Consider the following 14,729-nt stretch of genomic DNA (forward strand, 5'->3'; position numbering starts at 1 on the left):
CAGAGAATAATGTGACAGGGAAAGCATTACAATTCATTTTAGACCAATATAATTTTGCCACCAAAACTGCCTAGAACACTACCACAAGAATAAAAAGAATTATTGCTCATAAACCTAGAAATACTATTGCTCATAAACCTAGAAGTAAACATTCTACACAAAATATTAGCAAGCAGAATCCAGTGATATAGGAAAGGGATAAGTTATCATAACTTAGTGGAGCTAATTCTAAGAACGCATGGATGGTTTAATGTTAGAGAACAGTGAATGTAACTCATCACATGAACAGAATAAAAAAGGAAAAAATAATTTAATAGGTGCTGAAAAAGCATTTGATGAAGTCGGACACTCATTGTTGATTTAAAAAACAAACAAAAAAAAACCTGTTGACAAATATGGAATAGAAGGGAACTTCTTAATCTGACAAAGGATGTATCTAGAATAACCTAAAACTACCATAATACCCAATGATGAAATAGCAAACACATTTCCCCCAAGGCTGGGAATGAGACAAGGATATCCTGTCACCAGATCTACTCTATATTTTACTGCTAGGAGGTATTAAGAAAATACCAAGAAAATACCAAATAGGAGGTATCAAGAAAATTAGTATAAAATGTATAAAGAGTCAAAAGGATAGGCTAAATTTTCTTTATTCATGATATTATTGTGCAACTTTTGAAATGACAGAAATGTCCTGTATCTTGATTTAGGTGGCAGTTCCACATGGTGTGTGTTTACATGTGTGTGTGTATGAATACAAATATATGTATGTAAATAGTTATTCAGTATACACATAAGATTTGTGCATTTTATTTAGGTAAATTATGAATGTGAAAAGTGAAAGTGTTAGTTGCTCAGTTGTGTCTGACACTGCGACCCCATGGACTGTAGCCTGCCAGGCTTCTCTGTCCCCAAGGGATTTCCCAGGCAAGACTACTGGAGTGGGTTGACATTCCCTTCTCCAGAGGATCTTCCCGACCCAGGGATCAAACCTGGGTCTCCTGCACTGCAGGCCAATTCTTTATCACTGAGCCACCATAGCTTAATATTAAAAACCCTAACATGAATACATTTATGCAATTGGCTAAATGGTCTTTTAAAAATAAACTTTAAATGTAGCAAGACAGATAAAATATTGCTAAGTGCTGAGGCTGAGTAATGGGTACAGGAAAGTTTATTTTCTTTACTTTGTGTATGTTAGAAACTTCTCAAATGGAAAGTTAAAAAGATAAAAAATTTTACACAAACTTTAAAATTCACATTTGTCATAACCTTGAAAGTTATATTAACACTCTTACCTTTCCTTCTGTTGCTTTCTTTGTTGATGAAATTTCCTTCATAAGCTTGGGAATTTCCCTGTCAAATTATTAGAAAGTTCTTTAAATTTCTAAAGTTTAATTCACAAAAGTATCTTAAGATTAAAAAATGTACTATTAGTACTCTGTAATTAGTATTTAAATATGGAACAAAAATTAAACAGGTTCACATACTCTAATACAACTGCAATATGGCGATGCCGAATTTTGACCCAGAGGTCATCATCTTCTTCAAGGATTGCCTCCTTTTCCTTCCCATCTGTCTTATATCTACAAGAGAAGTATGAAACTTTTGGATTATTTCGTGCCAGATAAAGTAAAAGAAAAGTTTTTATAAATAACAATTTTAAGACACAGCTCAAGAAACTGAAGATTTTTAGGAGGATAATGAATACCTATCCAAAACTAAGGCATATTGCTATCCATACAACAAAAATCAAGTGCCACGCCCACCACGACCTTTTTACTTTCAATGTTATTTTTTGCTGTCATTATTACAGACTTTTATCTCAGTATCTTAGAAACAAAAATTCAGTGTTCCACAGTCAACTTTAACAAGAGTGAATTTATTAACAATTTGTATTCTAATTGCTCAAAACAATACTTTTGATGTACTAATAATCATCAACACAATTGTCAAACATCCATTAAGAAATGTCACTCCCTAATGAAGTCTATTAAATACTGAAGGTGTTTCAGAGTTGGTACAAAATTCACAAACATATATATTTATCTATTTCTATATTCTTTCCTTACCCTATAACCACATCTCCTTTAAAGAACTGGGAAAGGCAATGAGAAAAAAACTAATGTAGCCATTAAAAACTCTGATTGCTTTAATGAGTTCTACTGAACTGAGAGGCAATTAAAGAGGTTCAAGAAATTACTCCAAATGGATACTTAGAAATTTCTGCTCTGTATTATTTCCATTAAAAATCGTGATGGAGCACAATCCATAGGAAGTTCATGCTTCCCTCTAGTCTGATCCCTAGACTTTCTTGACTCATAAGAAAAGGCATATCTCTGATTTTTTTGTTTTTAAATAAGTCTCTCCACTACCCTTAAAAAATTAAATCTTGCTTTCCTTGCCAACAAACCTAGGGAGATAAATATTTTAAGTACTAGGTTAGAAATGTCTGAAAGTTAACGTCAATAAACTGGAACCAAATCCTTTAGTGTCCATTACTTCAAGTCATTTCCAAATCTCTTGAGCAATGTAGTTTAGAGACCTAAAGGATAAGAGAGATAAATAACATCCTTTCTGAAAATTCAGAATAAACTGCTTAAAACTACTTTTATACTAGAAAAATAGCTATGTTGCTCTGTCAGCTAATATTAATACAAGTAACAAAGAAAAACTCAGAATTTGACTAGAAGGCAAATAAAAATACAAGAGAAAATACAAAATTAGTTTAAACAATATTTAAGAAAAAATGTTAAATATAATTAGCACAAATTTTTGGATTTTTTAATCTACAAAAATTACTAAACATAAGATTTCAGAAAACTAATTTTCATTTTTATTACTTCCAAGCAGTAACTCTTGGCTGAAAAATGCCAATCTGGATTTTGAAATTATGATATCAAATAACATGTTTTATATATATGTGTGCATGTGGTACATACACTCAAATAACATGTTGTATATATATGTGTGTATGTATATACATAAATGATATACAAAGGTGACAATAAGATGGTTCCTTAATAGAAAAATAATTTCATTTTCCATTTAACTATTTGATATTACTTTTAAAGTTAATATGCTTATATCAGAGTTAAATCAATAATAGGTACCAAACTGGTAAAACTGCTTCTCTTCTCAATAACCATCCTATATAGTTTTCTAATATTCTAGTATTTTTAAATACATTATGGTGACAAGACACACGTTTACATACTTTTGGATGTCCAATTCAGAATAATCACTGCCTAACCAATTTGAATATGTTTTCCACTTCAGTAAATATAGTAGTGGGCCCGGTTTATTTACTGAAAAGTACAATTCCAGCTGTTTAAAACCTATTTTTGTTGCAGACATAGTTAAGGAAGCAAATATACCAAAAAAGCTTCAAAGCAGTTAAATTACCTATTAACTAACAAGGTCAGGACATTTTTAATAGATTATGATTATAGGTGTAAGAGAAAGATAAAGCCTTGAATAAAAAAGGGTATAGGATAGGCTTTAGATTTCTGTTGCCTGCATAAATCATTAAATGCTAACATCCTATCCTGTTTGTATATGCCCTATATATTCCCTTCAAGTTATACTTGCTTGTATGTATCATTCTCAATCGGCAGTAGATCGTATGCCATCGCCTGAAAGGTCAGTTCGTGCACAACAGTAGACACAGGATCAAAGCCACGATCAATTATTATGAGCTGGGAATGAGTTTTACCCTGGAATAACAAGATAAAATTATCTTAAGAAACTTCCATTTCTTTCTGTGAACACATTTTTAATATCTTAGAAAACAAAATCAGACTTATCCCACATTCTTAAACATGTAGTTATATTAAAATAGAAAAATATGAGAGGCACAAGAGGGGAAGAAAATAAGACTACAAAACCAAAGCTTTCATAATTAGATTAACAGGCCTACTTAATAATATGATACTGTGAAAATTCCTTTAAGAAAATAACATTTGGCTTTCACTAAATCTATTTTCTTGGAATTTAGCTTCATAAACACTAAAACTCATCTAAGTTATGAAAGGAAGATATTACCTGAGCTCTTTATGTTACACATTGCACTAAACTAAGCTTCCTAGTCCTCTGATACCACCTCTGTCAAGTCTACTCAGACTCCTCACTCTCCAACCCAAGCCCAAATGCTGGAATTCCCCAGGTTCCAATCTTAGTCTTTGATTATATTATCTTGATAAGATAGTAGTAGCTGTCATTTATTAAACTCCTATATGTGCCAAACACATGCTAATCTGCCTAATCCTCATACCAACCAACCAAAGTACATGTCATATGATCCATATTATATGAAAATACAACTCACAGTAAATATGTCCAAGAATACAGAGTTGGTGATAAAAGGAAAAACTGTTTATTAAATGTTTACAGCTTCAAGGATTATTCTAAAAACTTTTTATGTATTAATGCATTTAGTCCTCTATATTACAAAATAGGTATTCTCCTATTACCCCCTTTTTATAGATAAAAAACTTAACATAACTTGCTAATTGATATATACATGAATTAAATGGCAGAGCCAGGATCTGGACAAAGAACTTAATTCAAAACTGTTATGTTCCCCACTAAGCCACATTATCTATTACGATTTCTACTACCATTTAAATCAGTGATATCCAAATCAAAATTCTCAAATCAATGCTGGAAAATAAATGAACAGTTTCCTTGGTTTATAAAGAAATAAGACAGATTTTAAGCATAACCACTATTTGTCTTTTATATGTTACCTTTATTAGGCTCTTTTCATCAATCTTGTAGTAGTTTTCAAGCTTTTTTTCAACAAGCTGAGCAAGCTTACTGGCATTATCTAGAGGTTTACTAGAAACAAAAAAGATATTCAAACTATCTTTCAAGACACACTTTATATTATCAAGTTGAATTCTAAAATTAAACCATAAATTAAAAGATTTTATAAGCATGGAGAAATTTAGATAATAATACTAAACAAATATAATGCTATATCAATTTGTTTGGATTTTATCAATGTAAACCTTATCATATGTGCTTCAGATTTTTTTCATATGAAGGAAATATAAATAAAACTATAGTTTCTTTACTCCCCTCCCAATTCCCAGTCTTCACCCCTACCCCTAGCCACTCCTGCCCCAAAGCAACTACTACCATAATTTGATGTATATTCTTCCTATCATTACAATTATACATATATTTACTGTTTTATATGTATTTTTACAGTATATGTTTTTACTGTCATATATGTTTGACATCTATGTTGACACACACATCAAAAAATATTTACTCATTTTAGTTCCATATAGTATTCCATCATATGATTATACTGGATTTACACATTCATTCCCCTAAAGATGGACATTTAAGTCATTCTCAATTTTATACTATTGCAAACAACATGGAAACAAATATCTTTATACATAAATATCCATGTAAATGTTTCTCTAGGTATATTATTTCTAAAAGTAGAATTGTGGGTCATATAGTATGTACGTTTTCAACTTTGCTACCATATTACTCTCCAAATTACTTGACCAATTATCTCTCCCAATTATCTATGAGATTTCCCTATATGCTAACATTTAGTCAACTTTCCAATATAGTTGTTTGTATAAAATCATATATCACTATCTTCTAAAATGATAAAACCATATTCTAAATTTTAACTTTAAGACCAGTGATATTAGTGTAACTTCTGAATCTATAAAGAAAATGTTGGAAAAGACTCTTCAATTAGCACACCAATCTCAAAAATGGAGGAACTCTTTGTAAAGGCTTCAAAGTGTTAAAGATCCTTTAGGTTTTATACTTCAAAAGTAAATGAAGCAGCAACTATACAGGATAATTTATTATACATTATGCCTTAAAATATTTTCAAAAGGAAATAATTTCATGTTAGAATTACACCTGAAAAGTTCATAAGGCATAGAAGAATACTTTACAAAAGAATAGGATAGGATTTTAAAAGCCTGGATTATTATTAACTACCACAAGAACTGGTAAGCTTATTAAATTATAAACCGGCTACAGTTATCCCTCAGGAGGGCTTCCCTGGTGGCTCAGTGTTAAAGAATCCACCTACAATGCAGGAGACCTGGATTTGATCCCTGGATTGGGAAGATCCCCTGGAGAAGGAAATGGCAACCCACTTCAGTATTCTTGCCTGGAGAATTCCAAGAACAGAGGAGCCTGGCAGGCTACCATCCATGGGGTTGCAAAAGTTGGACACGACTTAGTGACTAAACCACCACCAGTATCACAGGGGATTGGTTCCAGGACCTCATTCAGATATTAAAATCCACTGATGCTCAAGTCTCGTATAAAATGGTATAGAATTTGCATATAACCTATGCACATACCCCATATCCTTAAAAATCATCTCTAGATTACTTACAACACTAATATAATGTAATGCTATGTAAACAGTCATAAATACTATGTAAATGCTATGTAAATAGTGGTCTGCATGTAGCAAATTCAAGTTTTGCTTTTGGGGACTTCCTCGAATTTTTTTTTTTTTTTACATTTTCAATCCACAAATGGTTGAATTTGAGGATGCCAAACTTATGGATACAGGATAGTGGACCATATTACAGATTCATTTCCCTGAACAAGCCAAACACCAAGAGCAGAAGCTTGAAGAGACTGAACTCTAGCAAAAGATAAACCACTTGGTTCAGAATGTAATTAGCACAGCACCTGTAAGAAAAAGAATGATTCTAACACTTGAGGTATGAGTAAAGAGCTTGTCTGGTCACATATGAATTAAGGAGATTTACAATATTTCTTCTAAGTAATTTAGAAAACTTTTTAAATGGTTAAGGATAATGAAACTTAAATATAAAGCACTACATGAATTTGAAATTGAACAATTATGCCAACTACCTTGACAAATGTCAGTGTTTAAATTAAAGAACCTTTTAAAACAGAAACAAGTTATATTACTTATTATTAGTAATAATAGTACAGTGTATTTACTTCTACCGTTTCATTAGCGCCATGCACTATATTGAGTGCTTTATAGGTATTAACTCATTTAATTCTAAAAAAAACTTTATGATGTGATTACTATTATTTTTCCCACTTCATATATAAAGAAATTGAGAGCAGAAGAATCATACAGCCAGTAAAAAGCAGAGATTCAAATCCAAGCTGGCTATATAGAACAACATGAAAGTCTAAGAACATAATATTGAGCAAAGCCATATATAAAAAAATATCATGACCCAATGTGAAGTCAAGTGGGCCTTAGAAAGCATCACTACGAACAAAGCTAGTGGAGGTGATGGAATTCCAGGTGAGCTATTCCAAATCCTGAAAGATGATGCTGTGAAAGTGCTGCACTCACTATGCCAGCAAATTTGGGAAACTCAGCAGTGGCCACAGGACTGGAAAAGGTCAGTTTTCATTCCCATCCCAAAGAAAGGCAATGCCAAAGAATGCTCAAACTACGGCACAATGGCACTCATCTCACACGCTAGTAAAGTAATGCTCAAAATTCTCCAAGCCAGGCTTCAGCAATATGTGAACCGTGAACTTCCTGATGTTCAAGCTGGTTTTAGAAAAGGCAGAGGAACCAGAGATCAAATTGCCAACATCCGCTGGATCATAGAAAAAGCAAGAGAGTTCCAGAAAAACATCTATTTCTGCTTTATTGACTATGCCAAAGCCTTTGACAGTGTGGATCACAATAAAGTGTGGAAAATTCTGAAAGAGATGGGAATACCAGACCACCTGACCTGCCTCTTGAGAAATCTGTATGCAGGTCAGGAAGCAACAGTTAGAACTGGACATGGAACAACAGACTGGTTCCAAATAGGAAAAGGAGTACATCAAGGCTGTATATTGTCACCCTGTTTATTTAACTTATATGCAGAGTACATCATGAGAAACGCTGGACTGGAAGAAACACAAGCTGGAATCAAGATTGCCGGGAGAAATATCAATAACCTCAGATATGCAGATGACACCACCCTTATGGCAGAAAGTGAAGAGGAACTAAAAAGCCTCTTGATGAAAGTCAAAGCGGAGAGTGAAAAAGTTGGCTTAAAGCTCAACATTCAGAAAACGAAGATCATGGCATCCGGTCCCACCACTTCATGGGAAATAGATGGGGAAACAGTGTCAGACTTTATTTTTCTGGGCTCCAAAATCACTACAGATGGTGACTGCAGCCATGAAATTAAAAGACGCTTACTCCTTGGAAGGAAAGTTATGACCAACCTAGATAGCATATTCAAAAGCAGAGACATTACTTTGCCAACAAAGGTTCGTCTAGTTAAGGCTATGGTTTTTCCTGTGGTCATGTATGGATGTGAGAGTTGGACTGTGAAGAAGGCTAAGCGCCGAAGAATTGATGCTTTTGAACTGTGGTGTTGGAGAAGACTCTTGAGAGTCCCTTGGACTGCAAGGAGAGCCAACCAGTCCATTCTGAAGGAGATCAGCCCTGGGATTTCTTTGGAAGGAATGATGCTAAAGCTGAAACTCCAGTTCTTTGGCCACCTCATGCAAAGAGTTGACTCACTGGAAAAGACTCTGATGCTGGGAGGGATTGGGGACAGGAGGAGAAGGGGACGACAGAGGATGAGATGGCTGGATGGCATCACTGACTCGATGGACGTGAGTCTGAGTGAACTCCGGGAGTTGGTGATGGACAGGGAGGCCTGGCGTGCTGCGATTCATGGGGTCGCAAAGAGTCAGACACGACTGAGTGACTGATCTGATCTGATATATATATCAAGTTCAATATCAGGCAAAACTGAAATATGTGTTAGAAGTCAGAATAACAGTTACTTCTGAGGAGGAGACAGTGGGTGATGACCAGAAGGGATCATAAAGGGGGCCTCTGAGATGCTGCTAGTATTTTATCTCTTGACCTGGGTGAAGTTAGATGTCTATGTTCACTTTGGAATGATTTATCAAGCCACATAAATATAATTTATGCACTTTATAGTAAACTTTACTTTTAATAAGGAGCAAATAAATAAAGGTACATAGTACTAAAGTCAAACTTTAACTTTTAAAAAAAACCCCAAATCTATTTAAAATGGCCACTGTAATTGGATACCATATTTAGACACTATAACCAGTATCCAGATACTATGACTATTTCAATTTGGTGGAAATGTAATGAAACATTAAATGTAAGACAGTATTCCCCACAGGGCAACAAAGACATTCTTCTAAGCATTCCTTAAACTCATGAAAATATTCATGTAAATCATACCAAGTTTAAGCTCTGAAATTCAGTAACAGAGGCTATCAGTTACTCTGAAATTTAAGCCTTAAACTTTAAATCTATATATACAGCATGTTATAAAGAAAATCTGCAAACCAACACACAAAAGCACTGGAACATTACCTCTATACCAAAGAGCAAATAGACATCATAACATATAATGACACCACTGGGTGCCTTACCTTTTATATCTTACTCCAGGATTTTCATCCAGGGTAGCACATACTGTAACTATCTGCTCAGCCATTGCTTCCATGATGGTATCTTTTCCATTTCCATTACTTGGGTCTGGACTGTAACAGTAATAGAATGCATCTGGTACATCAAGAGTATATACCTAAGTTAGGCCAAAAAAGTCACACTGTCAATTTAGAAATTTGATTAAAAATATGTATCAAGAAAAGCACAGTTATTCCTTGGGACTCTACAAAATACTTGTACTAACCATGCTGTTTCCTGAAACAACTGTGTCTTTACCTTAATTAAATCTCATTTTCTCTGTCATCTTGATTTCATTCCTTTTCTCTCTCTCCTTTCCTGCTTAATCTACCTCTCTCCTTCAGTTCTTGTTTTATATATAGATTGTACTGTTGGATTTTCTCTACCTGTGCAGCAAATAAAGGGATCTGAGGTAATCAAAGAAAAATAGAAACCTAATACCTGGCAAGAAGAAATAAAGCCAAAATTGGTCTATATATCTGACATACATTAAAATCTCAACCAATCAGAGAATAACCTAGAAATTTTCCAAAGTTAATATGTATCTTTAATTCCTTAGCTTATACTCTTGATATTAAGAGTATAGATAAATTTCTCTCCTTAAAGTAGAAAAATACTTCCCCAAAGAACACAGCATTGTGCCAGACATAGTACTGGTCTTTGTATACATACAGTAAAATCTCACAGACATTTTTCAACTAACAAAAGCATTTATCTACATGCAAAGAATTGGATTAGAGATTTACTATTGTGTTATTTGAGGAATACAAAACAAAAGGCTCTCTAATCGGAGGTGAGAGTTTCACATTCAATTAATTTTAATTTTGTTTTTAAACAATGGTAGTAATCCCTCTTAGCCTAATGTATTAAGTATAAAAGTAGACATGTAATAAATAATATATTAACTAATAAATTATGGATAAACTTCCCTGCATTTCCTTTCACACAAGTAATACATTTCTCTGAACATAACCTATCACTAACAGTAGGAGCCTGAACATGGACTGAGATTCAGCTAAAGCTAATGTGTTGTTTATGTCTGTCCTGCTCAGTCTTAGCTGCCATAACTGCCAACAAGTACCCTACAGCTGGACTGTGGCTTTCTCACAGTATTCTATCCCACTGCAGTAGAAAATATCTGTTCAAAAATATTTATTGCCCTTCCTGACAGGGCCCCTCCTTACAGGTGTATAGTTCCCACTCATGGATATCAGCCTATCTATGGTCATTGGAATGTGAACAGAAGTGACATGTGCCTACTTCCCTGCAGAAGCTTTAAAAGCCATTGTATGGCTCCACCATTTCTCTTTTCTTTCTGCTATGTCCCAGAGAAGAGTAAACTCTACTCCTTCAGCTTACATCCCAGAATGAAGAGGATATAGAGCAAAGACCTAGTCAAACCACAGTGGACAATAACATGAATGAGAAATAAACTTTGTTGTTGTGAAACACTGAGATTTGGAGATTTGTTACCACATCTTAAATTAATCTAAGTTATTATCTAATACTCCAATGAACCAAGTAGAACTCTGGAGCTGGTTTTCTTTCTACATTCACATCTTGCCTTTCCTTCTCTTTCCTCCCCCTACTTTCCATCACCAACATGATGTGTTCCTTTAGACTATTACCAAATGCTTTCTTCATCTCCATGACCCACAACCAGTTCCTTAAATACAGGAATTCTCCGTTACCCCCACTCACAACTTCCATTTACTTTTCTTGCAAAATTATAGCTAGCTTAGATCTATTTCTATCTAGACACAATCTAGCACCTTCTCTACTAACTATACCAGATTTTTTGTACTCCTAAGGTCCACTGTAAACAAACTTTCTTATATTGATGCTTTCCATCTAATTGTCCTAATTTATATGTGATAGTATTAATTAAACCCTTTGAAAGGGAAAGAGTTTTCTTTAATCCCTTTGACTCATGGATTTAGGAGAAGTCAACCACTTTTCTCTCCATGCAACTTCTAAATATGTTTAATGTAGAACTTCTCTTCTTTGGAAGACTATCATATCTGACTTTACCTATTTCTCTTCAATGATCTCCCAACTTCTACTTTTCCTTAAAGACTTTGGTACTCTTCTGTGTCTGCCCATTTTCTGCCATCATTCTTGATGGAACCTGGTGCCTCCTACAACTTGGTCCCAGTCTACCTACAGATTTATTTATCATACCATCACCCCTAATAATCCATAATCCTGCTGCTTTCTTGTACTTTTCTGCTTCTGTATCTTTGCACTGAGGCTAGTCTCACTTTGTAGAGTATTAAACTAAAGTTACATAATATATTCGGAGAAGGCCATGGCAACCCATTCCAGTACTGTTGCCTGGAAAATCCCATGGACGGAGGAGCCTGGTAGGCTGCAGTCCATGGGGTTGTTAGGAGTCGGACACGACTAAGCGACTTCACTTTCACTTTTCACATTCATGCTTTGGAGAAGGAAATGGCAACCCACTCCAGTATTCTTGCCTGGAGAATTCCAGGGACGGCGGAGCCTGGTGGGCTGCCGTCTCTGAGGTCGCACAGAGTCGGACATGACTGAAGCAGCTTAGCAGTAGCACATAATATATTAAAGGAAAAAAATCTTAAAGTAACCTTTAGAAAACAGTTTAATGTTAAGCAGGTATCTAAAGATTTTACGATTATGGCCTTCATCAAAAACAGCAATAGCTTAAAAGAAAAATTCATTATTCAGGACCTTTTTATTTCTTAAAATATCAACCTTATGGTTCTAAGAAATAGTAAACTATTCCAATTCTACAAAATGTTAGAATCCAAACACAGAGAACAGAGCTAAACAATACACTAGCTGTGTGATTAGGGCAAGTTACTTAACCACTTTGATTTCCCCATCTTTAAAATGGAGACAGAATTACCAATACATTTATGTAAAGCATTTAGGAAAGCATCTGACAGAGAAAGTACTGTGTGTTTGCAATTATTATTATTAATTGAAGGCTCATTGACTATTCCAAAGGCAAATCAAATCTATGAGAATCCTTCATTTTATAAATTAAAATAAACGATAGTTTATATAATGTTGTGTAAAAAGTTTACTAAAGAATTTTGTTTTAATATCACAAATGGTTACAGAATATAAACATTTTTCTTTGGAGTCATTTAACAAAGATTATGCTCAAAATCTTTTGATTTCATAATCTAATAGGGCTGTATATTTTGACACACACAGGACTTAGAGATGTGAAATTTAAGTCCACTTTTACTATTAACGCTATATTCCAATTTAGTACTCCTGTTCCTACCTTCATCAGAGTAAATGCTTATTTGTGGATTGTTTAAAATTCACCAAAGGTACAACACATAAAATATTGTTAGGATAAGCCTTTTTAGCAAATAAGTTCATAAAACTGCATCTTAAAATCGTTATTACAAGGGTCAAGCAAGGAGAATGGGCAGCTTGTGCTTACAGTAAAACTTTTTATTTTTTAGTTTATAATAATCCAAAATAAAAGGAGTTTTACTCTAAGCACAAGCTGCCCATTCTCCTTGCTTGACCCTTGTAATAAGCCTTTCAATACTCAAAAAAAATTTTTTAATAAAACATTTAAAAAATAAAAGTAGAAAGTACCTGAGATTCAAGTGGAATGAAGGAAATATTTATTTCTTTACATCTTCTTACTGACTTGGAGCAAGAAGCCTTAATTTTGTTAAAGAGACTGTCAGGGCAGACTGAGAGGAGGAAAAAAAATCAAAGTATATAACTGCATTTAAATTTTCATTCTTTTGAATAAGTCATTCCAACATCCAAGAATATTTATTTTTATATATAATTACTGACTTTCACAAAGTAATTTACTATGAGGATAGAGATAATATGTAAATACTGCTTTTCACTTTATACAGCAGATAAATTCTAGTAATGAGCACTGTAACAGAAATTCCATTTTCCCCATTCATATCCACCATAACCTAAGATGTGTTTCCTTACAGAGCTGTTAACACAGCAAGCTAAAATTGTCAGGAAGGAAAATCAAGTCCAAACTAAGGACTTAATAAACTTTTGAAGGACTTTCAGAGCTTCTTAGGAATTCACACTTTTCTATATCTGCCACTAAGTGTAGCCACACCATACAAATTTTTCATCTTTCCTTGCATTATAGGGCTTTCTTCAATGTGAGGAAATTCCAAGCCTCCAAACTAGTAAATTCTGCACCCTAGAGCCGTCTTCCCCTTGCCCCTGCCTTTTACCTAACTGCTTATAGTTTCACTAAATCTAGGTTGGAGTATTAACCATGGGCTTCTACTATCTTTTAACACGATGTTCTTTAATTTCAAGATTCCTTAAATTAAAAGAGGCTTCACACATTAAAGTTTATCAACTCCATAAACATGATTTCTGTGTAACAAGGTTACTTAAATGGCAAATACTTATGATATGGCATTTTCTAAAATGCAAACTGCTGCTAGGTATGAGATAAATAATAATTTACAGGAAAAATAAGCTAGAAAGCTGCTTTTTATTTGAATCTACAGCATAGAAAAAGAAATGTGATAGATTTTCTCCCTTACTGTTAGCAAACAGATGACAGTTTCTTCACTGCATCTCCCAAAGGGTCTTATAATATACTTTATTATACAGTCAAATCCCCAGTTGTAACTTTGGTTTAAAGAAGAATTCTCCCTGTTACTGGAACAGAATTTGAGGGATAGCTCTCTCTGTCAAACCCCTCTCCCCTGTACACCAGGAAAAATGACCGTCTTCTGAAACTAGTTTGGAATGATTTAATTTTCTATCACCTTGTCATGAATTAGGATAGAAATAACCTTAGGATAGAATTTTTAGATTCTTTCTAACCTAACTAGAACAAACAATAAATACAAAGTCACTACTATTAAAATTAGCCTAAGAAATATTTCATAATTAGTAGGATTTGAAATAATGAAGCAATAACTTTTACAAAGCTACTTACAGTCAGTGAAGTAGATATACGCTGCTTTATATTTGTTCTCTGATTTACCTCCAAAATCACGTAAAAAACAGTCTACAGACTGAAAAAAGGTTGGATGTTAATATACATTTTACCAAATACTAATTTAAATGTGCTACTTTTGAAATAACTAAGATTATTTTGATGATAAAGTAAAACCTTAACTGTCAAAACTGTAACTTACAAACTGATTTTTTAAGATGCTGTGTTATCTAGCCACTTACAGTGAGAAGTGAAATAAGTAGTAAGGTAAGATATATGAACAGAGAGTGCTCTTTTGGTGATGAGGAGACCTAAGAATGGTCAAGTAACTAAGAAGCT

At 33.8% G+C, this 14,729-nt stretch overlaps 1 protein-coding gene across 2 annotated transcripts in view; it reads right to left on the reverse strand.

Annotated features, from left to right (window-relative positions):
- The window catches only part of STXBP3 (syntaxin binding protein 3), a 54,128-nt gene that overhangs the window by 18,686 nt on the left and 20,713 nt on the right, over nucleotides 1-14,729 (reverse strand). For both annotated transcript variants that reach the window (XM_005204106.5, NM_001083415.1), the window contains 7 exon segments: nucleotides 14,391-14,469; nucleotides 13,049-13,149; nucleotides 9,415-9,569; nucleotides 4,752-4,842; nucleotides 3,595-3,719; nucleotides 1,494-1,589; nucleotides 1,302-1,359 (listed from right to left, as the gene is read on the reverse strand). In XM_005204106.5, coding sequence (XP_005204163.1) covers nucleotides 1,302-1,359; nucleotides 1,494-1,589; nucleotides 3,595-3,719; nucleotides 4,752-4,842; nucleotides 9,415-9,569; nucleotides 13,049-13,149; nucleotides 14,391-14,469 — 705 coding nt within the window.

This window comes from Bos taurus, chromosome 3, assembly GCF_002263795.3.
Source record: "Bos taurus isolate L1 Dominette 01449 registration number 42190680 breed Hereford chromosome 3, ARS-UCD2.0, whole genome shotgun sequence".
Classification (NCBI taxonomy): domain Eukaryota; kingdom Metazoa; phylum Chordata; class Mammalia; order Artiodactyla; family Bovidae; genus Bos; species Bos taurus.